This window comes from Pantherophis guttatus, chromosome 7 (genome assembly GCF_059756535.1).
Source record: "Pantherophis guttatus breed Tessera chromosome 7, ASM5975653v1, whole genome shotgun sequence".
NCBI lineage: Eukaryota > Metazoa > Chordata > Lepidosauria > Squamata > Colubridae > Pantherophis > Pantherophis guttatus.
The window spans coordinates 15,315,009-15,342,220 of NC_142069.1; the positions used below are offsets into that span (position 1 = coordinate 15,315,009).

The following is a 27,212-nucleotide window of genomic DNA, read 5'->3' on the forward strand; positions in this document are numbered from 1 at the left end:
TTTGACATAAATGATCAATTTTATTTTTTTTTCCTGGGCCCAATTATAGCTGATGGAATAAAAAGGAATCGTCTACACATAGAAAAGAAGTTACCTGAAAAGTTACATGAGCTTTACAAGACATGGTTTCAAATCATTTTTCCTCCAGTGGCCAGGAAACTGGAAATTGGAAACAAATGCCATTTCGTGTCTATGGACATTCTCAATCATCCAGGTCATGGTTGCCCCAAAGGTGCTTTTCCAAAAGGCAGCTGGACTTCCTTGGTTTTTTTCCTTGAAAATGTTTTGCTTCTCATCCAAGAACTGAAGAAGCTTGGATGAGAAGCGAAACGTTTTCAAGGGGGGGGGGGGGAAAGTCCAGTTGCTTTTTGGAAAAAGCACCTTTGAGACAAATGCTATTTCAGTTAACTGCTGAGTCATTTCCTTGAAGATTTTGAATTCATTACAACGATAAAAGTAAATTTGTGTTCCAATCTTGCAACTGAATTAACAAATCAGATTTTAATCTATAAATAATCAGATTTTAATCTACTAAATACTGGAATTTCGTAGGGCCATACTGCTTCAAGTTTAGATAGAAAAAGTGTTTTGGAACTTGCAGAAGTGCTTCACAGCACTTGTTTTGAACTTTCTAAAGCAACTATCTTTTTCTGAGAAACAGCAAATCTAGAGGGAAATCATCCATATTGCTTTAAAGCACAATTGCTTTAAAGAGTTGCAGACAAATTTTCTATTTATACTTCATACATTTTGAAACAATTTTGAATTAAATCTGTAGAAGTAGTACTCGACGTATGACCATAACTGGGCCCAAAATTTATGTTGCTAAGCAAAACAGTTAAGTGAGTTTTGCCCCATTTTATGACCTTTCTTGCCACAGTTGTTAAGTGAATCATTGCAGTTGTTAGGTTAGTAAATTGTTGCTAAGTGAATCTTGCTTCCCCATTGACTTTGCTTGCCAAAAGTGATCACATGACCCCAGGACACTGCAGCCGCCATAAGACATGCTAGCTGCCAAGCACCCAAATTTTGATCATATGACCCTGGGGATGCTGCAGTGGTCGTTAAGTGTGAAAAAATGGTCATAAGTCACTTTTTCCAGTACCATTGTAACTTTGAACAGTCACTAAACAAATGGTTGCCAGGTCGAGGACTACCTATATAGTATTCAATTCTTGACCTTGTACTTTTTTGCTTACTACATGGAAATATTTTCTTCTTTTGCATTCATCAAAATGGTGATAGGTACTTACATGAAAGGAGTGTATCTTTGATAACTAAACTGACACGATAAAGCTGGATGAATGAGGGGATAGGGACAGAGACACAACAATAGCAGATCACAAAAATGCTTAATGTACAATGATAGAAAAAAAAAACATTACCTTTCTCCAAAATGCATTATACTTTCATCCTTACATGGAAGGCTTTCATTTCATAGCTTTAGGGGTTTAATCATAAAATTTGGGAGCAATGCAGTACCTGAGGAAGCTGAGACAAAAGGGTATGAAGTAGCCTCATGCTACATGATTAGAGAACCTCTCATTCAAGAGGTGGAGGTGAACAAAGAAGCTGCAATAGCAGCTACATAAAGGAATTCTCCAGGGTTAACAATTAACTTTTCCATTGCCCTGGGATTTCCTGATCCGATTTCCAGTGTATAAGCAACATCCCACCCCCCACCCCAATTTTTTCAGATATATTGAGATACTTAAATGTGCAAGGGAGTTCCAATATTACCCCTATAATTAAAGAGGAAGATCCAGTCCCAGGCCACTAAAAACATGATTGTCCTAGAAATAGCAGTAAACTCATGCCCCACCTTCCTGTCACGTTACACAGATTTCTCATTAACAGGAGGCATAGCAAACCTTAAGTCAATGCAACCAATTCAGGCAGTATTTCTGAAGAGAACAGTTGACTACTTCTTCCTCAGTGTCAGCACTACACCTACTGCGACAGCCAGGATAGCTACTGCAGCTGCCCCACCATAGAGCAGAAGTGATTTGCCTTCTGGCAAAAGAATGGGTTTCTCCTCTCCATCAGACGACTTCTCTTCAGAATAGCTCTCTCTCGGTAGTTTTGCTTCTTCTTCTGGTAGCTGTATTTTCTCAGGCTTGGGGGAAGCCTTTTCACTTGAAGGAGTTAGTTGTTTGGCAGTTTTACTCAACATCAAAGGATCAGGATCAGGATATTCCACTACGCTCCCTTCTTTGTGACCCTCAGTGGGCAAAGGTGCAGAAGGGCTTAGTCTTTTGATCAATAAGCTTTCAGCCTCTGACTCCGTTTTCAGCAATGCAGCTGGGACTTCTGGCAAGCTCAATTTTTTAGCACTTGCTTGCAGGCTCACTTCTGACACTGCTGCCTCAACACTCTCTTGTATCTCTTCCTTCTCAACATGTACAATATCTGAATTTGAAGAGTTGTTTTCACTCCTTTCTTCACCACCTTCATTGCTGTCCAAGCTTTTGATTTCTTCAGGATCCATAGCTACTTGCTGCCACGACTCGGGCCCCAACGAAACTGGCAAGCTCTCTGTATGCCAGCTCTGGCTGGCCGACAAAGAAACAGGTAAGCTCTCCGACTGCCAAGATGTTGTTACTGTGGGTGACTCAGGTGGGCTCACCTGGCCTGAGTTGTCACTAGTTAAGATGTAGATGTCATTGCTGTCTTCAGCAATGATTCCATGGAACTCTTCCTCTTCAGAATCCAAACTAAAAACAGTTCCCTGGGTGGAGGGGAAAATAGCAGTCATCAAAACCATCAGAGCTCAGAACATATACTTTTAAGCAATATATATTATTTAACAGCTAGAGGAATCTGAAATACTGGTAGTGCTCACTTGGCAGTCCCAGAAGTCCTGATTGTGGTCATTCGGTGAAGACTGAACCATATTTAGATGAAGATCTCAAGCTTCTTCAGCCTCGTGCAGATGAGGCCTGGCAGTCTTGCAGTTGCCTCTGCTTCAACTCTCCCCGCTCCCATCTTCCCTCATCTCTTCTCTTTTGGCCACCCCACCCTCTGACCTTCACTGTCTCCTTCCTCCCACTGCTGGCCCAGGATCCAGGCACTGGCCAAAGCTGCAGCCAAAGATGTAGGTAGCAAGCACAACAGCGCCTTGTCTGCCTAAGGGAACTCACTGAGCCCAGCCAAGGAGGAAGCTGTGGAATGGAGCTAGTGGAGAAGGCAGGATGGTGGTGCAGGCAGAGGTTCCCTGGGTAAAGATGGCAGCAAGTCAGTGCCTCATCACTGCCCTGCCTCTTCTGCTAGCTCCACCCTTGCACAGCGCCTGGATCCCAGGCCAGCAGTGGGAAGAAGATGTCAGCTAGGAATGGCGGGAGTGGGTGACTGTGGTAGAGTATAGAGTGGAGATAGGGGGGGAGAGCAGGTGGGGAGAGTTGAAGTGCTGCACTTGTAAATGAGGGCTGTTTTTTTAAAATCATGTGACCAACAGGAGCACTGCAACTACTTCAAGCACTGGCCACAACTATCATTCATTCAGCGCCATCAAAACTCTGAATAATTACTGGACAAATGGCTGTTAAGCAAAGACTAACTATATGCAGTAGCACTTACTGGTATTAGAACCAAGTTCTGAATTTTAATAAACAAATTAGAAGAAAACTATGTTACTACTGAATAGGCAATTTATAGTCATAAAGAAAGTGATAAAACTTTGGAACTATTTTTTACTTTGTAGTGCATTTACGCAAACTCCATGATATGGCATTTAAACCTAAGAATAACTTATTTGTTCTATTTTTTTTTTTTTTTAAATTTGATTTATATGCCGCCCTTCTCCAGAGACTCAGGGCGGCTTACAATGCGTTAAGCAATAGCCTTCATACTTTTGTATATTTTATACAAAGTCAGCTTATTGCCCCCACAAACTGGGTCCTCATTTTACCCACCTTAGAAAGGATGGAAGGCTGAGTCAACCTTGAGCCTGGTGAGATTCGAACTTACAGTAATTGCAGACAGCTGGTGTTAATCACAATGCTTTTAGTCTGCTGAGCCACCAGGCCCTGGTATTTGGGTCAGTACCAGATTTCCAAATCCAACCATGTTTTAATTCTATTTACCGATCAATACATTTGAAGAGTTTATTGGGTAACAGAGGATTTAGAGAAATGCAATAATAATACTCAAATGCTTTAGCTGAAAAGACAAAAGCAGGTTAAGTATTTGAATCTCAGCACACAGCTTCAAAGAGCTAGGAACATAGCTGGATTGGTTAGAAATCCTATGGTAGGCTTTAAAGCAAATTTATCTTTTCCTAAGCTTACAGTGCTGCCCTCCACTGTTCATATGCAATCCTGAAAAAAAAATCTCAATTTGTACAAGTTATTCCCAATATATACTATGTGCATGCTTAAATTTTATCCTCCATAAATTCACATCTTTGCCCAGCTCTACATTCTAATACCTTCCAAAATTAACAATAATCTCATGATCAAACAAAAAAGTAACAATGTTTCCTGTTTATTTTTTCCCAATTCTAGAAACCTATTATAAAATTTCATCACAGTTTTAAAAAGTTTAATTTACTTTATTTGAATCGGGAGAACTTAAATAATTATTATGCCAACATAGAAAAATAAGCTAAATGCACAGACTATGCAGTCCTGTTTGCCATTAGGACAGAAACATTCATCCATTATTCAGGGAAAGCTCTTAGAACTTCCACTGATGGCCACTTTTCACATCCATCCATCTGTGCTAATAGAATGTAGCACATTCAGACAGTTGCACTGGGACTGGCCGGCAGCCATCCAGCAAGCATTTATTTGCAAATCCCCTATCATTCCTTTTCAATGATCAAGTTGTCATATGGGCTGAATGGCCTAATAGAGAAAAGTACACGTTATTCACTCATGAACGGTTCCTTTTCCTCTGAGCTCTACATGTTTCTAGGCTGGCTTGCTTTACTCCCTGCTCTACTGCCGTGCCCCCCCGCCCTTGCTTCAGCACAGAAAATCATAAAACGAATGAAGTGCACAATAGCATTTATAATTGTGACAGCACCTTGTGGGGAAAAGTTCCCATAATTCTCTCTACTTTAGGGCATGGCATGGATAGGTTTTCCCATCAGATATTACTTTTACTAAGGAAAACTTAAGAGATCAGAAGAAAACTCAGGAGGGATATGGATAATACTTCAGAAAATATTTTCCTGGAGGCGATATTCTACCACTCTGCTTAATTTGTGAATATATGTAAATCTAGCTATTTTTTAAATTCCACATATCTACTAAAATAGAGTACCAATACAAAGAAGCTTAAAAACAGGTTAATTTTTCAGTACTACTATTTATGTTTTGGAAACAACGCAATTCATTATCCCTAAGAGAACAGTACAGGTAATTCATTTAATTGTTACACATTTCAGGAGCCAGGTTCTCAGGGAAAATAGCTTTTTACTATATTAATAAAAATATAGACATAAACATTTATTTCTATGAGATTTACTGCAAAAAATTGAAATGTATTTGGTAAAAACACTTGACAATTTATATATATTTAATCAGAATCTCAAATACTCAAATACTTTGGCCACCTAATGAGAAGGAAGGACTCACTGGAGAAGAGCCTAATGCTAGGAAAGACTGAGGGCAAAAGAAGAAGGGGACGGCAGAGAATGAGGTGGTTGGATGGAGTCACTGAAACAGTCAGCGTGAGCTTAAATGGACTCCGGGAGATGGTAGAGGACAGGAAGGCCTGGAGGAACATTGTCCACGGGGTCGTGAAGGACACGACTTTGCGACTAACAACAACAAATCAGAATCTAATGTCTATACTTCATTTGTTGATGGGATCCCAACAGACTACTGTACATTTACTGCAAAATCCTCTCTCAATGTCAAAAAAAAAAAAAAAAAAGACTAAAGAGGCATGGTGATAAAACAGACATAACTGCAATTCTTACATGCAAATTTGCAGGTTTCATGGCAAGAAATCAAGTAAAATAAGGACGGGAACAGAATCACCTATTCCTTATAGGTACAATATCCCACAAAAAGAGGTTTTATACAAAGTTAAAGTTTGCTAGGGAATCTAGAGCCTTTTCTACACAAGTATGCCTAAAGTTTAGAACATAGAAATGTGTACAACAGATGTACATGAAACATAAAGCTGAGTAATTTAATGCAAATTATATTTTTGAGGTCACAGAAGAAAGGTGTACAGTTCTTCCATTTCAATTAAAGCTGCATCACAGGCTACAAAAACCTTAATGAACCAAACTACAGGCTTTTTATTGTCTCTAAGATGCCAGTAGAAGAAGATACTGTATCCAAAGATGCCCACGGTAATGTCGCTATCTATCGAACGCAAAAAACTCCAGCGTTCAACTGTAGCTTAACATCAGGAACCGACTATCAGCAAGAGCCAGTAGGATCAGATGTGGGTCATATCCATACGTTTACATAATCATTGTTGTTGTTTTATGTTATTTATTTTATATCCTATATTACATTTTTACCTCAATGTTTTATGTTTTTAGTATTGTTAGTCAACATTTCTTTAAAAAAATGAATGTAAGGGCAATTAACAAAAGCATAAATATTGTATTTTTAAAAAGCAATATGTCCATCCAATCTCAGGTTGCCTTATTAGAATTTTCTAAGCAATTTCAGAAGTGCTGTAATCAAAACATGAGGAATATCTAAATTTATTTAATATTTGCAAGTTATTGTACCCAAAAACAAGATGTTTTCATATAAGTTTGCACAAGAATAAGCTATAATATAGGCTTCTTTCTATCAAATATGATACATCAAGCTGATTAAAATCCACTATCTTCCATTTTAAATCACTGTGTGAAAGAAAGAACTAAACAAATAAATCAATTCCTGAAAAACATGAGTAGCTGTTGGAAACAGGTAGTATAAAATATTTCACATGCCAAATGAAAGTCAGGTTTCATACCAATTGTTTCATAACAATATACCAATTTTCCTGAAATAAGTATCTCATTTCCATAGCCAAATTAAACCTGAGTGCATATTATTATTATTCTACTAGTAAGTGCACACTATCCTATCTAAATATCTTCAAAGTATATTGCTATCTTGGTTTAGCATTACCTCTAATAATTTCTGCTGCGTCATTTAGAGTCAAAATCTTAATATTAAGTCTCAAAAAACCCATAGTATTTTTAGACCCTGGAAAGTAAACAGATAGAAATAGGAATCAAACAATTATGGTTTAAGTAGAAAATAAATGTTCTCCTTATAATTTACTCACCAGAATTTTAAACACTGTCAATTTTAGAACCAAAACAAACTAAAATAACACATCATATTTAACAATCAACCATACAATCATGTACCAGTGAAGGAATCTTTAGATCATTCTATGAACTTTCATCCAAAAACAAAAAATACTGAATTATGCACTGCCAATTCCATTTTGTCTTTTAAATTCAAATATATTTAAACGTTCCAAAGATTTTAATGATGCAAAGAACTGAAAAGCAGTACAACCCACAAGTAGATACCTGACATTAGAAAAATAACGTTCAAGTAACAATATTTAGTCATTTTCACTCCTATGCTAATTCTCATGTCCTTTTCCAAAAGTCTATGCAGCACTGAAAATAAGGAAAAGGGTGATATTTAAAGCATGTATCACCTCAGTAGAAAAACCTTACCTAAGCTTACTGTTCCTATTCTGCAGTTTTCCAAGAGAAGCTTCTCATGAAACAGATGCTACCCACAGAGGAGAGTGAGTGAGTGAATGGAATAAGGGAAAGGGAGTGTACATACATCAGCTTGTGCCTTAATACTGCTTTGGGGCATCTGTGAAGCTAAGCTGCTGCCAAATTAGAGTGGACATTTTTAATTTACCCAAGGAGAAATACTAAACCTTTCCCTTTCTAAGCACTGCTTGCAAAATAACCTTTGTCTATAAAAATGCTAAAGGGCTGGTCTCTTATCTTATTAAATTTCATCTCTGAAAATACTTGCATGCTACCTTAAGAAAAACAAACAAGATGAATGAGTCAACAGAAATCACTCCCCTTCTCTGCTTTTTAAAATCTATATAATGTTTGGCAACAGAGTAGATTAGTGGACACATTAATTTAGGTCAATACCTACTGCTTACATAGACATGACTGAATTGCAACTACATCTCCGCTGCCCTTCAATATGTAGAGATAGTTTTAAAACCTTAATACTGGTTTATCCTTATTGCTGACTGTTTCTCAATCTTTATGCAACTATCATTTCGGTTCAAAAAATTAAAAGCAAAGCATTTCAGTATAAAGAAACCAATTACAAAGAAAACAAAATGAGTCTTTCTTCTATGAGCTGGGGTCAATTCTGATTGACCTACTATTCCTCCCTTGTCAATTAAAATTAGTTAAGCATGTGGAAAGTACTTGTAGAAATAGTCTTATTTATTTTTTATATCACCACACTTCCAATAGACTCTTGGGGTACACAGCCTAAAACCATTTAATTTTGGTATCTTAAAATACCAAAATCCTACTATCATTGGCAGCTCCAATAAAATATAACTATTAAAAGGTCTTCTAAACAGCATTTTTGAGTACTCTTCAAAATATCAGCACACAATAGGGAACACTGCTGAAAAGAATTAGCTTCTGACCTCTTCCATCTTTTGCTGAGAAAAAAACCTTCAACTTCCCCATATGTGACATTTAAACTGAACAATTATGTTGCGTTTCAAGATGGTCCTTAAAGTACTTGGCCCAAGCCATCTAGGCCATCATAGGTCAAAAATGGCACTTTGAACTGTACCTGAAAGCTTACTGTAACCAATGCAGAATCTGTAACACTGGTGTTGTGAGCAGCAGTTCTCACCCACCAATAAGTGAACTACTGCGTTATGGAAATTGCTAGGAATGGTCCATCCTTGGCCACTTCCTGCCTACCAGACATTCCCCAGCTCCAATGTCTCTTTGTCCTCTGAGAAAGAGCCCTCCCCCGCAACCCCAGACAACATTCCACCACAATTGGGTTTTTGCATAAACAGCAATTTAGTCTTGCTTGGATTCAGCTTCCCCTAGTTTCTTCTCATTCAGACCTCGACAGCCCCTATATGAGAGATCAAAAGTTCCACTGCATCAGTGGCCTGGCCCAAAGTGAAGATCTAAGTAAATGTCAAAAGATAGTGAGAAAAAGAAAAGCCTCATAGCAATCCACATTTGGCACAATCTCCAAACCAACCTCTTTCTTCTCACGCTAACTACTAAAACTCCCATTTAGTAAGGAATAGAAGTGCTACATCAGCACCACCACTAAGCCTCACAAATAATCCAGAAAGTCCAAAGGGTTTAATAATGATAGTCAATTCAGAAGGATTGATTCCACCTGAGTCCTTGAATTGAAGCAAGATTTGCTCCCTTTTTCTATTCCAACATTACTTTCAGCGTTTCTATGCGGTACTATTAGTTTAAAGTCCTAATTTACAGAAGAGTTTTAGCAAAAGTAGTTACGTGCAAAAGGCTTTAATAATTTCAAAATTTCTGTGAAGCAGTTTATTTCTTTCGGGCATCCAACGTTTTATGAGAATGAAAAGAGTGTGTTTGGAGCTGATAACAGCTTACTCTTTTTCAGTTAACTAAACTTGACAAAGTTGTCCAGATGCTCTAAGTCCAAGTGATAGTAACATCTGTGTGTCTTGTTTATGCTTTGGCTCTTTATCTTACATCCATCCATGCTGGTACAGATGCAGACCAACCCAGCACCTTTGGAAAAGGATTATCTTTAACTACAAGATGAGACTTTTGAGATCACAGCTCTTCTGGAAAGTCTGTCTAACTTGTTAGCTATCCATCCCAGTATAAATAGCCAGTTCATAAAGACATTAAGCAACCCTTGTATTTGAGTGAGCACTGAGATTTAATAATTAAAATAATTAAAACCAAAGTCATTACAAACAGTGTTCCACAGTAAACATTCCTAACTTCTTAGAAGTAAAATTCCCTAAATTTTCATGAACAGCTATGTAGTATAGCACAAATATGGATAAATATATATCAAATATATTGAGGAATGAAAGCGACCTGTAAACCCATCAAAATGAATTATTGAATGGGAGATATGACTGAACAATTACACATTCACACATCTTAATCATTTAACCACATACAGGAAGTCCATACAATCACAATTAGAGGCAGAACTCCCTTCACTAAGTGATGTGGTTGTTAAATGATTTGTAAATCAAGAACTGCCTGGATAGCTAAAATGTCTTACAAGTGACCCACACGGATGAAATAGACGGATGAAATTCACGGATGAATTACTCCCTTCTAATCCAGTAGCAATTGAGTATATCTAATTGCAGATTTATACTGCATGTAGTAAATTAGTTCAATGCTAAATTTTAGTGACCACCCAGATTTTCTCTGGTATGATTTGTCCCTGGTCTGGTCCTTTGGAGTGCTCCAATGGCGAACCTAAAATAGTCATACTGCAAACCACAGCATGATTTGCTTCTGTTGGAAATAGTGTGTGCCCTGCATTTATATTAGAAGCTGCATCTTCTCCAACCATTTGTGGAAAAGACTAGTAGATATTAAGATTGCTAAAATAGTATATTGGCTGCCTAATAATTCTACTCTTAACTATGACATGAACATACAAGCAAGCCCAAAGTTTTATTTGCCTGCCAAAGGCAAACTGGAAGCTAACTTTCATTCAATTTAAAACTCAAGATTGTAGCTGGATATATGAATCCTGCTTCATACTTCAAGGCAGGCGTGAAAACCAGCAGGTTGACAGGTCCTGGAGAACTGGTAGCAGAAATTTTGAGTAGTGCGAAGAACCAGCAAATACCACCTCTGGCTGACCCCAGAGTGGGGAGGGGAATGGGGATTTTGCAGTATCCTTCCCCTGCCACGCCCACCGAGCCATGCCCACAGAACCGGTAGTAAAAAAAAATTGAATTTCACCACTGCTTCAAGGGTAGTTCAAAAAATGAAATCTAAATCATGTGTTATACCAAGGCAGGGAAAAAATGGAGGAAGGGGAGAGAATGAGAAAAAAATGTATAACAAATCAAATAGAACATAACCTACATAATAGCATAATCTATATTATCAAATATAGAGGGGTTTTAAAACTACTTGGAGATAATTTCACTAATCCCAGATTAATTCTGTTTAAATCTAGTGTTGTTCTGCCTCCTAGTAAGGAATAATCTGGGTGCTCTCAGCTCCACTTCACAATTTTTGCAAAAATAGAAGAGAAAAAGGAGGAAATGAACTGTTATGTTTCAAGCGGGCTTCATTATACATTCAACATTACTTTAAATAACATTTTAAATGAAACTGATTTCTTGCAGAACAATAACTATCCATATTTTAGAAGGGTAATTTCCTAATATTATAGAAAATTATAATATAATTTTTATAAAAAAAATTATAGAATTTATCACATTCACAAAATTTTAGTATAAATGGATAAAATAGAATTGCTTTTTGCTGTTTGATACTTCTTCCAAAATCTGAAGATTAGATTAGCTTAAACTCCACAAGAAAAAAAATATTTATTTAGGAATAAGCTTTGTCTCATGCAGAGACCAGTGAGAATTTTAAAGCCAGTTTTAACAAAATCTTTTATCATTCTCTGCTATTTTCAAAAAGAAAGCTATATGCTTTATGTTAAAGCCATTGTCACACTAAAATAAGCATATCTGAAGCTGTCATTTCAGAAGAAATATATAGTCAAATATTATCTGTCTTACCCATCCTCCTTGCTGGATGATGTAATCTGCAACATAATCTTCAAGATAGGTCACTCCAAAATTCACAAGTGCACCAAGTGGTTCTTGGCCCCGTTTGGACAGCTCTACCAAGAACCTCTGAAGAATCACCAAGGGCACTAAAACCTAGAAAAAGTAAGGACCAGGAACTGTAATATTGTGGCATAATGACAAAATTGTCTACATTTAAAGCATTTTATGCATGTTATACATTTGTGTGTGGGCATACAGTATTCATGCAAGCATACCCAGTATACTTACATGAAGAAAAGCCCATCAAAATATACATATATTATTTATAAGAGGAGCAAAAGTTAAAACCTTAACATGTTCAAATCTGAAAGAATATTAGAACACTCAATAGAATACTGGTCAATTATGTTATTGTCCAGAAGGCTAATTTATCTCATAATAAGTTTCTTCATTCATTGCTTATCAAAATTAAGCTTTTTTTTTTTTTTACATTATTTCAGAATTTCCTCCAAGCATTTGTTTTGAGTTTTGCAGGATTATTGGGTTAAAAGTAGCCCCCATTTTTAAGATTACTAAATGGAAAGAAGATAGGACTACATCTAATCAAAATATTACTGACACTTTAACCTAAACCTCTAGATGACTTCTCCAGTCATTTCATGAAGAAAATGAAACAATATTGCCCAAAAGTTGTTTCATTTGTTTTCTGCAGTTAATGCAATGAGGTGTAGGTGAAAGCTACAGCCAACTTACAATTTTTGGGTCAGAAAGCAATGCTAATATTTCTTTGTTGATAAGGCAATAGACTGAAAGCCTTGCCTTAAAAAAAAACCCCACTACTGGAATCAAACAGGACCTTTCTGGATCATAATTTTTAGTTTGCATTACTGATTTCCGTTTATCCTTCATATCACCTACTCCAATGTCTTCAAGCTTCATATACATGCATTAATATGCACTGTAAATAAAACATATTAAATATGTAATGTACTTACTCAACAATTATTTTTCCCAACTAATTATTAGTGAATCGGAGTTGTCTCAAAGATGTCCCTGAAAAGGAATGAATGCTGCAGACATCACTAAATAGCCATGTTAAATAAATCTGTCTGTCCATCCATTCATCCTGAATCTAATTAAGAATTAAGAAATTGGGTATTTTCAGGAAACTCAACTGGCACTGACTCAATATCCACTGAAAAGAAGTTTTAAAAAGTGATCTGGTCATTCATTACCTTGCTCCATCCACTGGCATGACTTGCTGCTTCCTGCGTCCTCTCTTTATATTCCTGATAATTCACTGATCTGAATGAGAGAAACCAAAAGGGAAGATAATGAAACTAAAGAAAGGCAAAATATAGCATTTTTCATGATATCTGTACACTACTAAACTAACCACATTAACCCAATCAAAAAGGCCAAAGCAGTTCTTTGGTTTCAAGAAGTTGGTCCAATCTATTAACATCTTAAACCACAAAACTGATGATAAAAATGATGATACAGACTTTGAAAAGCAAACAGCAAAAGTATAACACTGTGTTAACCAAATTTTGCCACGCTTCATGTCTTGAGCAGGTGTCAACTGCCCTCCACTCATAAACGGACATTGTCAGAAACTTAAATATTTTAATTTGCAACCCATCATTCTTATACAGAATTCAGGGTGTAATGACTTCTTAAGAAAAGTTAAATAGTTCACTCAGGAAAAAAATTGGAAGATTCAAATTCTGTTTTTAATATATGTATCTTATGTAACCTAGATTGAATTAGCTACAGTTAAAATCCATTATTTAACCACTATACACCCTAGTTAATTAAAAATCAGGTTCACATTGTGTATTTAGAAGCTGATTTATTTAGAAGCCAAAATTTTCTGATTTGTATGATAAATCACAGATATTAATACAGTTTAATAATAGAAGCAAACCACTTCAAACTCTTCCAATCACTTATATTTTTGTTACATATAATTCTGCAAGCAACTTAATTTTATTATTTCTACGATATTAACTATCCCATCACATTGTTTTCAAGGTTCTCACAGAATGACCACTTCATGATAATCTATAGAATCTTCCCAAGTATCAGTATCACATGCTCCCTTGCATGAAGATAGGGACAATTCCCACCTCTAGTTTCCCACAATTCATTTGTTTTTCTCTTCAATACAGAAATATTTAACCAAACCAACAGCATTTCTTCCATGCTGCAGAATGCAATTCATTTTGCCCCAAGGATTTAAACTCATTCAAAATAAATAAGCATGTCTTGACTGTATTTTTGTTAACTTCAAATTTCAATTCTGCCTACTTGTACTAAGCATCACACATTCCTATGGGAAGACAACAATCTCATAGTACAGGAATAATATAATACATAAGTGAACAAAGATTTTTCAGTTAAAATTCAATTTGGATGCATCCTTTAAAGACACAGGACACACCAGAAGGAATGTGTTGAGCATAACATGTGGATTTGTATATCAGACACTTTCTGCTTAGAGCAACTAGTTATCAATTTAAATTCCACCATTGCTGTGAGTCAGCTTTAAGCAATACTGAATCTGGATTCAGCTAACTGAACCACAGTGTTATGGCTTCCAATTTGTAGTTTGACATGACCTTCTTCTGGAATATTTTTCCAGTTTCCCAGTCTAACCTTCTGTCCTGTGACTTCCTCCTGAGTTCCCCTCTAATAACTAAATGGCTCTGACATTGCTTAGATTTTCCAGATTAACCAAGTTTGGATAGGTGTTGCATCGCCTGTAACATTATATTTAATAGGTCCAGTCCTAATTAAATAAACCAAGTTTACAGTGTCACCTAGTATGCGTCCCAGATTATCTGGACCTATGGGTTTAATTATAACATCTGGTTGACATCAAGAAATGAATATTTAGCCCTATGTTACATATAATTGCTGTTTTTCCAACATAGGGCTTTATGGAATACTATAGAACATCATTTTCAGCTGTGGAAAGTATTTTTCTGACCAACTGTATGTTTTTCAGAAATTATTTTTCTAATTTATGGAGATTGGCTGTATTACAGGAAGTCCTCAGATTACAATAGCAATTGGGACAGGAATTTCCATCACTAATCAATGTGGTCATAAACTGTGATCTCATGTGACTGCATCACTTAATGACAGCAATCCTGGCAGTCCTTGTTGTTATTATTAAGCAAGAACTGTTAGAGTTGTTAAGCAAGGACTTAAATGTGGGAAGAGGCACTGAAACTGTGTCCCAGGCAAGCAGACCAGTGGGTGAGAGCTATGGGCAGGTACTGTGGATGGGCACTACCGAGGGCTGGTTCTGTAGGCAGGTAGACCCAACCAAGTATGAATTCTCCATGCCACCTGGGGCTCCTCAGGATTAAAAATAGCAGGAGCAAGAGCAGAAGCAACCTGTGACCTCCTGCCAGCTTCTCAACTGACTTTGTTTGTGGGAAGGTGGCAGAGAACCTTGCAAAGGGCACTCACATCATCAGAGAATGCTGCGCATTGGTTGCCAAGTGCTAGAATTGCAATCACAAGACCACAGAAATGTGTGACAGCTGCATCTTTGAGGACTGATCAAAACTCCCCCTTACAAAGCACCAGCATAACTTTGAACGGTTATGGCATAACCTGAGGACTATCTTTACTTTAAAAAAAAAAAAAAATTCCTAAAAACAATTTATGAAAACCTTGACTGGCTTGACCCCATCCTTGCGGTTTTAAATTTATAATTGGTTTTAATTGGGTTATTTTAAATTGATGGCCAAAATTATTTAATGTTTTTTAAATTGTTTTTAAATTTTATATGTTGTGTTTTTACCGTGGCTGTTCACCGCCCTGAGTCCTGTTGGAGAAGGGCGGTATACTAAATAAATAAATAAATAAATAAATAAATAAATAAATAAATAAATAAATAAATAAATAAATAAATAAAAAAAAAACAAAACCTAATTACAATATTTAGTATACCTTAGCACATCTTACTGAGAATTTAGTGAGAGAAATAAATTGCCACTTATACTGCATAAATGAGTATATTATAACTGCATAAATTATACAATAGCTACTATATATCAAACACTAGAGACAGGCTTTTGCTGTTGTCAACAAACTGACAGAAAGTATATATACTCTGAAATACTGAAAGTATATATACTATCTGAAATCTGTCAAGTAGTTACTATATTGTAAATCACACAGAGCCATTTGGAATTGAGCAGAATACAAATTAGTGTTTCTTCACTCCAGTGACAATATCAGCCAATAATTATATTGTGATTTATTTATGTACCTGATTTTAAATGAACAATGCTAATAGAGAATTACCCTAAAGTCATTTGTATGACGGAGAAGAAATCAGTATAAAATGGAAAATTGTGTTGATGATCTGTTCTTAAATGCAATATCATTTCTCAAATTTTACATATCATGTTTTTCAGGATAATCAGAGAAATCTCAACTGTAAATCTTCCACTGCCATATTTGGTTCTATAGATGCTTTATAGACTGCAAGCTTGTTTAAGAAAGACATTAGTTTTTCTAGATAGAATAAAACTCCAATGCCTTTTAAAATTCTTTCTTTTACAAATTATTGCAGTTTGAAATTCCATTCACTGCTGTATTTATCTCACAGACCAAAATAAAATGGAATTGAATTTGTAATCTAAAGTATTATATAACACAGAGGTGCTATCACATATAGCAAGTTATTGTGATACTTTTTATCTTATCATATTAACATTCATAGTATTAACAACATTAATGCTTGAATTTTATAATATCTCAATTTACATATCAATTTTTTCAACCCAATCAAAGTACGAGTGTACTATATCTGATCATGCTTTGCTTTCTGAGACCAATTTGCCAACGTTATAACTTCTTTAATAAAGTTAGATAAAGACATCAGGGTAGGAAAAGGAAACCAACAAGTATGTATATATGACAGGTTCTTGTATATGTAAAGTTTAATAGAATACTTCAATGACCATACTGCATTATCATTGTTTATACCTGATCTATGCAAGCATAAGTAACTAATAAACAGTGTAGTTTTAGCAAAGGTATCAATTTCCTACCTAATATTAACACATATTGATGACCTACATTACAGCAAGTTCCACTTTTCTACTTGATACCTTATTAAATGTCAGGAGTGCTTCCCCTATGAAAATAGAGAAGCAATTTTAATAGAAAACGTACACCCGCTATGTGTTTGGCAACATTTGTGGTTTGTAAAATACAAAGATATCAGTATTAGCCCTACAGTATAGCATCCAGTATTGAATATTTGGGATGAAAGATTCATCTAATATGAATAATAACCTGTTATTTTTTTAATATAAACAATGCTGCACTTCAGTGGTTAGATGCTCTAGACCAGGGGTGTCAAACTGGATTTCTTCAAGGGCCAGATCAGCATTGTAGTCCTCCTCCGTGGGCTGGCAGGGCAGAGAGGGCGGGGGGAATGCCTCCTGCAGCACTCTGCCGGCCAAAATGGGGTGCAGGGAGTCCACATGTGGCCTCCATGCACCTCTGCCGGGGCCGTTTTTGGCTCATTTTTCCAGCCATTTTAAGCTGTTTTTCGGACCATTTTTCAGGTAGTTTTTGGGGTCGTTTTTCAGTTCATTTTCAGGGCCCTTTTTGGCTTATTTTCCGGGCCATTTTCAGGCCTTTATTGGCCCATTTCCAGGGCTGTTTTTGGCTAATTTTTTGGGCCATTTTCAGCTGGCAGAGTGCTGCAGGAGACCATGGAGGATGAAAACAAGGCGCAGGGGGCTGCACGCAGCCCGTTTTAACCGCCAGAGGGACTGCAGGCTGGTTCTTTCATATTTCTAGGCTGGCCTCGCAGGCCAGATTTAGGCACCCCACTGGCCAGATCCAGCCCACAGGCCTTGAGTTTGACAACCCTCTTCTAGACATTGATATTTGAACATAGATCTTTTAAACATTTATATTTTACTAGGTTGTACTTATAGTTGAAACGTTAATATATATTGCTAGTCCATGTATGATATGCCATATGTTAATAAATAACCTTTTATTTTGTTGGCCATTTCATTTTCTTGGCCACTGGGTATGACAAATGTGCTTTCTTTGTGTTGGATCAAAATTCCAGGTTTAAATAATAGAAAAAGTGCTAGTTCATTTCCTGCAATAATCAGCAAGCACATACTTTTGAGAGCAAGTCAATTAAGGTAACAAAAAGCTGTAGCAAAATTCAGTCACATCAGCATTATCAAAATTGTGAGAATTTTAAGAGCAAGTACCTTCCTGCTGAGCAAAGCAAATGAGAACTCACTTGCTAAGTAGGATCTCTAATGCCTTTTCAATGGGTTCTTTCAATTCTTGGAATACTTTCTCTCCAAGATGAGCTAAGCAGTCTTCAATTGAAGTCTCAGGGTTTGCAGGACTAAATACTGGAGATGTGTGGCAGTCAAAGCCAGTTGTAGTGAAAGCTGAAAATGAACAGCAGAATTCATTTAGCAAGGATTTATATCACGAGTGAAAACAATATATTATAAAAAGAGGAATTCATTCAAGTGTACATTATTAAGAATACAACTAGGAAGAATACAATAAAGGTACAGAAAAATAAAAGGTAACCCATCATATAATACTAAAATAAACAGAGTAATAATATGTAGGAATTCTATTTTTATTCACGCCCGCTCAACCTCCAATGAAAATTGTCAAAACAGTTAATTTAAATCTTGTTGGATTATACCTTTATATCAAATATTTCAAAAGCTGTGATTAACAAGTTAAGTGAGTGGTCAAATCATGGTAGTGATGTTTGTTTTAAGAGTCCTTCCTCTGGGAAGAAGGAAAAATAATACCCCCTCATAGCATTAACAATACAGGAAGAAAAGTATACCAATATGTACAGACCTTCCAAAATTTCTTCATCAAGATGTTTCAATTCTTCCTCAATTTCGGCTTTAACTTTCTCCAAGATCTCTTTTTCTACAGCTTGTGAGAACGTAGATGGATCTGTGCATGGATGAGCAGCAAAGATCAATCACTAGTATATATATTTGCACTAAAGCAAATGTACTTTATTTTATCATAAACTTAGAAAGTCAAGACTGTGTACTTAATACATGGAAAAATTTAAGCAAACTTTTCAACAGCAAAGCATAACTGAAGAAAACTAATCATAAGGAATACTACACCTATTGAATCCTTTTACATTTACATTAGTGGGATAGTGCTGTAAATACATGTTTAATAATGGGAACTGCAAGAAAATTAAGACTAATTAAAGTGACGTCTTTGGGGATCAATACCTATAAATATCTGCAAATCTGAGATATTTAATTTCCTGGAAGATTATTTATTTTTAAATTTTTAAGCTATCCATCTCACCAAGGCAACTCTAGGCAGCTTACAGTCCTACAATTAAAATACCATATAAAAAATTCAAACAATAAATAAGAACCATACATTTGAAATTCATTTAATTAAAATAGAAAGGAAGGGAGCAATGTGTGCATGGGGAAGAGGTGGGGTCTGGCTAAATCCATTAACTAACTCCAAGATACCACTTGTTAATTGGGGCTCCAGGTCAGCTAGCCGAACCAGATCTTGAAGCCCTTCCGGAAGGCCAGAAGGAAGGGTATAGATCTCATCTCGGGGAGGAGGGGGCAGGATGTTCTAGAGGGCAGGTGCCACAGCAGAAAAGGCTCTTCTCCTGAACTCCGTCAGCCAAAGTTCCTTGATCGATGGGGCCCTGTAGTATGCCTTTTCTGCCAATTTGGGTGGGGCAGACTAATCCCATCAGGATGACCTGGTTTCTCAGATAACTTGGACTCATGCCACAAAGGGTAGGGTGTTGCCATTAAGGGCTTCCAATACCTTGAATTAGACCCGGAAGCAAACTGGCAATCAGTGCAGCTCACAATGGTGTAACATGGGCCGTCCTAGGGGCACCAAGAACTGCCTGCACAGCTGTGTTCTATACCAGCTGAAGCTTCCAGATACACTTCAAGGGCAGCTCCATGTAGAGTGTGCTGCAACAGTCCAACTGAGAGATGAAGAGGACTTGAGTGACTGAGCGCAGGGACATTCTTAGAATAATGCACATATTAACTCTTAGAAGTGTTTTACTTGCATTTACTATTTAAATAGTATACTCTCTTAACTACAATATTCTACTATTCTGTTATTTTTTCCTTCTTATTCATGTTTGCAGAAGAAAACATGCTTCCCACCTCTAGAAAAGTTTCTGACTGCCACAGACTGGTGCATATATAGCAGTGTCTCATTTCACAAAAAGCTTTTTTTTTTTTTTTTTTGCTATGAAGAAGGAACACTGATTCTTATGTAACTACAAATTTCTGCAACAGTACTTCCATTTTAGGAGGTCGGTGAAAAGACTGAGACCACAAAGTACCCTTTTTCCACCATGGCACCAATGCTCTAGAAATGTTTTCTCTAGAACACAGATTGGCTCCTCAGTGGTTGGCTTCTGGAAGTTGCTAAGATCAAACTTTTCTGCAGGACCTTCAAGGAATGGGCATCAACATTTGGATGCTTATTCATTCATTTACTTATTCTTTGTGCATTAATTACTGTTTTTGGTTATGAACCGGAGATGTTCTGTTCTTTACAACAAAATGTTATTGTGTTTTGCTATGTATCTACTGCCAAGATTCTGTAATGATTGGGCACCATACAGGTAAAATATTATATAGAACAATCTGCCCTGTTCCAAGGGTATTATAAAATTTCCTCTTCTTATTGTAGGGCAGTACTAAAATAACATTCATCTGCACAATACTCACAAAACTGGAAACGAACTGTTAATGTTCCAGAATTGTTTGATGGTTCCCATGTACAAAATATGTATTAAGGATATTTTTTCTCTAGAGATAAAGCTAACTCTTACAATTACTACCATAGATGATTTAATAAGTTACACATTACTCATATGCTTAACATTTAGAATTAGTATTAAAATTATTTTGATGACCAATCCCAATGGAATTACTTATTAAAAGTAAAATTAAGACCCTTTCAAATATAGACAATGCTACTTAAGTGAAAAATATCAATACCTTTTTTTCTCAGCACCAGACTTTGGTGTATTATCTTATCATTCAGTAAAATAGTGTTCACAATTTACATTTTAAAATTTTAAAATTCCATTTATTACATATTTAACTGCAGCTGAACTGAATATCTTACCTTGAGTGGACAGAGAGGGCTGTTCCTGAGGCTTTTCCTGTGACAAGAGACCCAAATAATTGAGGACAACATATTTTGTTTCATAATGAAAACCTACAGGTACAGCAGTAGAGGATGCCATTGAGTTGGCTTCCAAAATTCCGTAGGATTATGGCCCACGTAATGTTTTCTTCGTTTATAATCTAAATAAGGAAAAATACACATTTAATTTTTGAAATTTGCAACCACACAAGCAAAATTATGTCAGCACACATTTATTATTATACTTCAGGTTCACATATCAACATAAATATCTAAAGAAATAAGAAATTATATAAACTTTATAGCAAGTTGTCAAATTTATCATTAGATATATTTTAGGATCACCTGGCTTGCTGACAGGACTTGTGAAAAAAGATCTTGGAATAGCAGTAATAGATTGCAAACTGAACATGACTCATAGGTGTGACAATGTTTTAGAAAAAGCAAATGCAATGTTAGGTTATATTAAAAGATGTTATTTTATTCTGTATTGGTCAGATTTTATTCTAATAAGTCTTAAACTACCTGGAATAGTTTAGAGGAGGGTAATAAATGAAAAAAATAAGAGTTTAGGATGAACTGTTTAGGATGAAACAACTTCCCAGAGAGCTGGAACAGCTCTTCATTAAATATGTTCAATCAGGGGCTGGACATCTACTAGTCATGGATAGTTTAATTTGGATTCCTGCATGGAATGTGATAATATAAATAGCTCCTTTGAACTCTATTCTACTATAAAATCCTCTACAGATTGACACAGCTTTACTAAACTCTTTGCCTGAGTAACATAACAAGAAATTCCATCACAGATTTCTGTTTAGAAATTGATAAACAGGAAAAACATACAAATAGTATGAAAGTCACTTTTTTATGTTTACTATTTCTAATATTCACACTTTCTTACTGTAGGTTTTTTGTAACTGCAATAACATGAAATATAGAAGGACTGGAAAAAATGTGCGTTCAGTTCAAATAGCCTTCTTGAAAATTAATAAGCAACTTGAGATCTGAAATGGTCCTTGGCAAAGAATACTAGTGGATTTCCTAATTAGGTGACTTGCACCTATACCAGCCTCTAAAATACTTCATTACAGAAATTGTAATAATTATATTAGGGTCCTTGTAGATGATTAAAGGTCTTTCCCCACTTGCCTTTCAATACTGTACAAACAATTCCTACTGTGCTTAATTTTGCCATATTTCCATGTTCCTCTTATCCTCAATCTTGCTAAGCAATCTTATATTGTGGTTACAAGTATTGGTGTTAAAGAGTTTCCCTAACAGCAACTGATGACAATTTGCAGATATGCACAATCTGCCTTGTTTTGCCACAGATGAGAGTTACATGACCTATAAGGAACAGGGTGAGTTATAGTGACCTATTGATCACTTTGGGATTGTCTGTTCACATCTGCATTCTCTTCTCTTTAGGTTTTTTTGGGTGTTTGCCTCTGACCCATTCCTCTCCCCCGCCCCGATAGGGGCACAGAGGGCACAACTGCCAGTTCCGTTGTATCTGAGTGTTCCCCACAGCCTGCTGAATATTGATCAACAACTGGAGGAACTGAATAGGAAAGCAGGAAAGTCAGCTCTCTGATCAGGGCTTGAGAAAGCCCTTTATAGCAATTAGCTGCCTGGAAATGCTGGTTTAGACACTCTGTACAACTAATAAATTGCAACCAGCCCAAGAATTGCCTGCTGAAATACATTTAAAAAATAGACGTTATGTGAACTATATTTCAAATTTCTAATTAAACAAATGAACAGCATAATATATTTCAATAATACTATCAGCTATTATTCAAGTTATTTTGGAATTTTGTAAAGATAAATCCAATCTGGCCATGTTTGTCATTCTATCACTTATTTTACTGAAGCAGTCTTTAGATGCAGGTATTCCTACCATAATTTGTACTATAAAATTTTCTGTAGGAAATAAATTAGTAATATGTTTGCAGCTTTAATCTAGTAAGACTGCTTTCTCTTCTAGCCCTTAAAGCAGTTGTTATCTTTTTCCTGGAATTGTGTATCTATCCTCCACATATAGGCTGTGGGTTCTAGCCTCAGTTTAACATGAAGTCATCTGGGTGACCTCTTACCAGTCACTCTCTTTCAGCCCTAGAAAGCTGTCAATGGCAAAATGTTTGTGAACTCTTGTTAAGAAAACTGCATTAAATAGTCCAGTCAGTTGCCAGGCATCAACACTGACTTGAAGGCATGCATAAACTTATGTGCACACACAGACACATAGTTAACTATTTCATGACACAGAAGTAGTCCTCAGTTAATGACACCATTTGGGACTGGAATTTTTGTCACTATATGTGATTGTAAAGCACTATACCATGTAATCGCATGACTTAGCAGTCAGTTATTTGAGTTTCAACCAAAAATCATGGATAATCAGATTGACAACTCCAGATGCTGAAAAGAGTTCCAATACCCAAATAATTCACTCAATTATTGTAAGTTAAAAAAAAATACCTATCTGCTAGTTCTCAGTTTAATAGTGTATATAATTTTCCTATTACTATATGACTATATAAAGCTAATTAACATTATGAAGGAAAGTGAGATAGAGGATCAATTTAAATATATCAAACACTTTGAGATAAGAAATCTGTGGCATGTTTTACAATGATTGTAAAATTTGTTACAATCGTAACAAATTTTGGGATGTTACAAAATGACTACAATAGGGGAAATGGCCAATCACAAAAAAAAATCCATTTATATGAAAGCAAATATATGAAATTACTTCCCACAACACTTCTAGATTTTTTAACTCACTTCTTCTCGGGATAGGTGGCCTTACTGTTCTATAGACATCATCATTTTTATTTAGGCAGAGCAGGAGAGCTCAGCCTCTATTCCATTCAAAACTTTATACCCATATTCAGTTATCAAGTCACAAACAGCAGTCCTCTTGGTTTTTTTGTTCCTTTTCTGCCCATGCAATTTTTTTTTTTTTTGCCTGCAAGATTGTTCTGTATCCCAACTGATTATGGTCAATTATTTTGTCTATCTTGTGCTTTCTTCTAACCAAATGAGTTAGAGTTATTATAGAGAGTAAGAAAGGTTACTTTTACGGAAACATGAAAGAATTGTTATTTAGGCAAAAGGGAGGACGAGGGATGAGGAAATCAGCAAAATCAGACATGCAAATTTCTGTTATTATGGCCAATAAAATTCATTCATTCTTTCTTTCTTTCCTTCCTTCTTCCTTTCTTTCTTCCTTCCTTCCTTCTTTTCCTTCCTTCCTTTCTTTCTTTCTTGTGGTTTCTTGATCTGGTCTACCTGGAGGCTTTGATTAATAGTTAACAGTTACCTCTGCAAAGGTATGTACTGTATGTACTCCCAGCATAATCACAAGGCTATCCCACCAACTGATTCTGCCTCTGCCAGACAAAAACTTATTTAGTCCACAATATTTTTAATCCTTGTGGCAGGCAAAACAGAAACAAGAGCTATCCTATATCAGCCCACAAAGTGGACCACCTTATCCACGTAACCAAATCATAGACCATGTACCCCCTTTTCCATTCCATTCCTTCCCTTTAAGTGAGGAAAGATATGGAGGGGGGGGCTCCACAGTCTCCCAAATGGCTGCAGCTCACAGAAACCTTGGGGGGTGGGGGGGGTTGGCAAGAGGAATGAGCCCCGCCCTTCCCACCGAGGCCCACTGAAGGCACCAGGCCAGGCCAAGTTCCACCTGCTGAGGCCAAACGATGCTCCCACCCCTCAGCACAGAACCGTGACTACTAAACCCATGCTCCACAGTTAACTCTGAGGAGGCCGGGGCGCACAAGAGATGAAGGGAAGCGTTTGGTGACTGGGAAGGGACGGGGGGGGGTCTCAGCGGGCCTCGTGGGGCGACCTGAGTAAAAGTGGGGAGGGGGAAACCGGGAAAAGGTGAGGGGGGGGGAAGAGAAAGGGAGAAAGATGATAAGGGAGTAGCCCTCTCCAACGCATCCACGAATCAGGGCTCCGGCCTCCTCACCCACCCACCCACCCCCGCCTCCCGGGTCAGTCACCCCCTGAGCGCGCAACTAACCGCCCAGCACCCTCGGGGCGGCACGCGACCAAAGAGGAACCACGCGCGAACGAACCCTGAGGCAGCTTTTCTTTCCACTCCCCTTCTGGGAAGTGAACTGGGAGGATGAGGCTTTCCTGGCCGTTCGGCTTCTTACCTGAGTCTCGCGAGGCTAAGACCGATTTAAAAAAAAAAAAAAAAAAAAAAAAAGAGGCAGAGGTCAAAGCGAGGGAGGGCGCGCGACGCTCCCTCGAAAGTGACCCTTGCCGCCTGTCGGTGCTGCGCGCGCAGCAACATCCTCCTTTCTCCTCCCCTTCCCCCCCCACCCCCGCCGTCACTCCTCCAGAAAAGCAGCTGCCGTGGCCGCCATGCCGGGCGAGGGCAGAAGAAGGGGGTTTTTTTTGAAGGCGGCGGGCGCGCGCGAGGGCGTGTGACGTCACCCGTGGTGTAGCGGAGGAGGTGACTAAGCAGATTCACGCCGCGACGCTTAGCGAGAGGATTTTTGAGAACGACGTGGTTTAAACGCTCGGACGTAGAGATAGAAAATGTAGAGTTGTACGATGCGGTGCGGTACTTTTTTTTTTTTTCTTCCTTTCAATAGTCTCAGCGGGCCAGCTTCATACTTGGACGATTTGTTTGTTTATTTCACAGTTTTTGTAACCTATTCCTACTTATACATTTTGCGTCGTGGATAATAAGATGCAAACGCAGTATAGAAGCTAAAAGAGAAGATATGCAATTAATACACACACACACACACACACCATGATACTCCTAGTTAGAGGCACAATTGTTGTAAACTAGTGTTCCTTAAACTTGACAACATTAAGATGTTTGGGCTTCAAATCCCAGAATTCTCCAACCACCATGGTTGAAATCTATATATCTTAAAGTTGCCAAATTTGAGAAACACTGGTAAGTTTTTCAAGTATTTGGAATAGAAAGGCTACTCAAAGCTACAGAAACAAGACCTCTGAGTCCCCAGGTTAACTTCTGGCCTACGGTCTCCTAGATGTCATTGTCTCTTCAACGCTCCACAGTTTGGGAAATCTGCAGTTTCCTGGCCATCCCCAAAGATTGCCCCACTCTAAGCATACTAGCAATCCAGCCCAGGAGCCTCGTGGTTCAAAATGGGTTGTAAGTGGTGCGCCAGACATTGGTGGTTTCAATTTTTTTTACTACCAGTTCTGTGGGTGTGGCTTGGTGGGCGTGGCATGGTTTGGTGGGCATGGCTTGGCATGGGCATGGCAGGGGAAGGATACTATAAAATCTCCATTTCCACCCCACTCCAGGGGAAGGATACTGTAAAATCTCCATTCCCACCCCACTCCAGGGGAAGGATACTGTAAAATCTCCATTCCCACCCCACTCTAGGGGAAGGATACTGTAAAATCTCCGTTCCCTCCCCAATCCGAGGGAAGGTTACTGCAAAATCCCCATTTCCTCCCGATCAGCTGGGATTTGGGAGGCAGAGAATAAATGGGGACAGGGACAGTCAGAATTTTTACTACCGGTTCTCCGAACTACTCAAAATTTCCGCTACCAGTTTCTCCACAATTGGTCAGAACTTGCTGAAACCCACCTCTGGCGCCAGCCAATACCGGAAAGCCACTCATGACAGCAATCTACCGGTAAATGTGCAGCTTAAGTGCTCCACCTCCCCATTCACAGGAACTGAGGGTTGAAGCTTTGTCTGCTTATTGACAAAAGACAACCAGGGCTTGGAGCAATTCAGTGTATTTCAACCCATCTGGGCCATGACTGACTCCGGATAAAGGTTCAAACTTTCACAGTATTCCTGTTGTGTGACCTGCAACTGCCTTTCTATTATTCAGACATTAAAAAGCAACAGATGGTTTTCCTCCTACTGGTACTAACAAATCTACATATCTCACAAGGGGCTAATTTTAATAGATTTTAGATTTTAAAAAGTTTTTAGAAGAATCAATTCCTGAATAGAATAGAATAGAATAGAATAGAATAGAATAGAATAGAATAGAATAGAATAGAATAGAATAGAATAGAATAGAATAGAATTAACACAGCCTTTACAATTTCCCTATTTATTTCCCCCCCCCCTTAATTATGTAACTTGGGGAGATCTTGGAAACTCGGTAATGAACAACAGTTTTGCCAATCAACTTGCGTTAACTGTATCCAGATTCAATCTTTAAAAAAATTAATAAAGGAGGGGAGCGAGGAACTTTTGGACAGCCTTCCATCGCTTTCCTTAATGTAGATGGGTTATCTGACATGAGCCGGA

At 37.4% G+C, this 27,212-nt stretch overlaps 1 protein-coding gene across 4 annotated transcripts; it reads right to left on the reverse strand.

Annotated features, from left to right (window-relative positions):
* BCL2L13 (BCL2 like 13) lies at window positions 1–25,358 on the reverse strand. Of its 4 annotated transcripts, none has more exons than XM_034402698.3 (7): window positions 25,107–25,358; window positions 20,896–21,077; window positions 18,598–18,699; window positions 18,008–18,164; window positions 12,945–13,014; window positions 11,719–11,862; window positions 1–2,728 (listed from the first exon to the last, which is right to left on the reverse strand). In XM_034402698.3, exons 2-7 carry the CDS (start codon window positions 21,014–21,016, stop codon window positions 1,922–1,924), a joined length of 1,401 nt encoding a protein of 466 aa, XP_034258589.1. In that variant the 5' UTR covers window positions 21,017–21,077; window positions 25,107–25,358; the 3' UTR covers window positions 1–1,921. The 4 variants fall into 4 exon arrangements, with proteins under 4 accessions (XP_034258589.1, XP_034258590.1, XP_034258591.1 ...); XM_034402699.3 differs by having other exon boundaries at window positions 25,026–25,115; XM_034402700.3 differs by lacking the exon at window positions 25,107–25,358 and adding an exon at window positions 24,971–25,069.
* Window positions 25,359–27,212: the final 1,854 nt, after the last annotated feature.

What these genes read in the sequence shown, in the direction of transcription:
- BCL2L13 (XM_034402698.3), bottom strand. Translation starts at nt 21,016, where the DNA reads ATGGCATCCTCTACTGCTGTACCTGTAGGTTTTCATTATGAAACAAAA. An exon ending in ATGCCAGTGGATGGAGCAAG is followed by an intron (nt 11,863 to 12,944) that starts GTAATGAATGAC and finishes TACTTTTTCTAG; the next exon opens with GTTTTAGTGCCCTTGGTGAT. An exon ending in TCATCCAGCAAGGAGGATGG is followed by an intron (nt 2,729 to 11,718) that starts GTAAGACAGATA and finishes CCCTCCACCCAG; the next exon opens with GGAACTGTTTTTAGTTTGGA.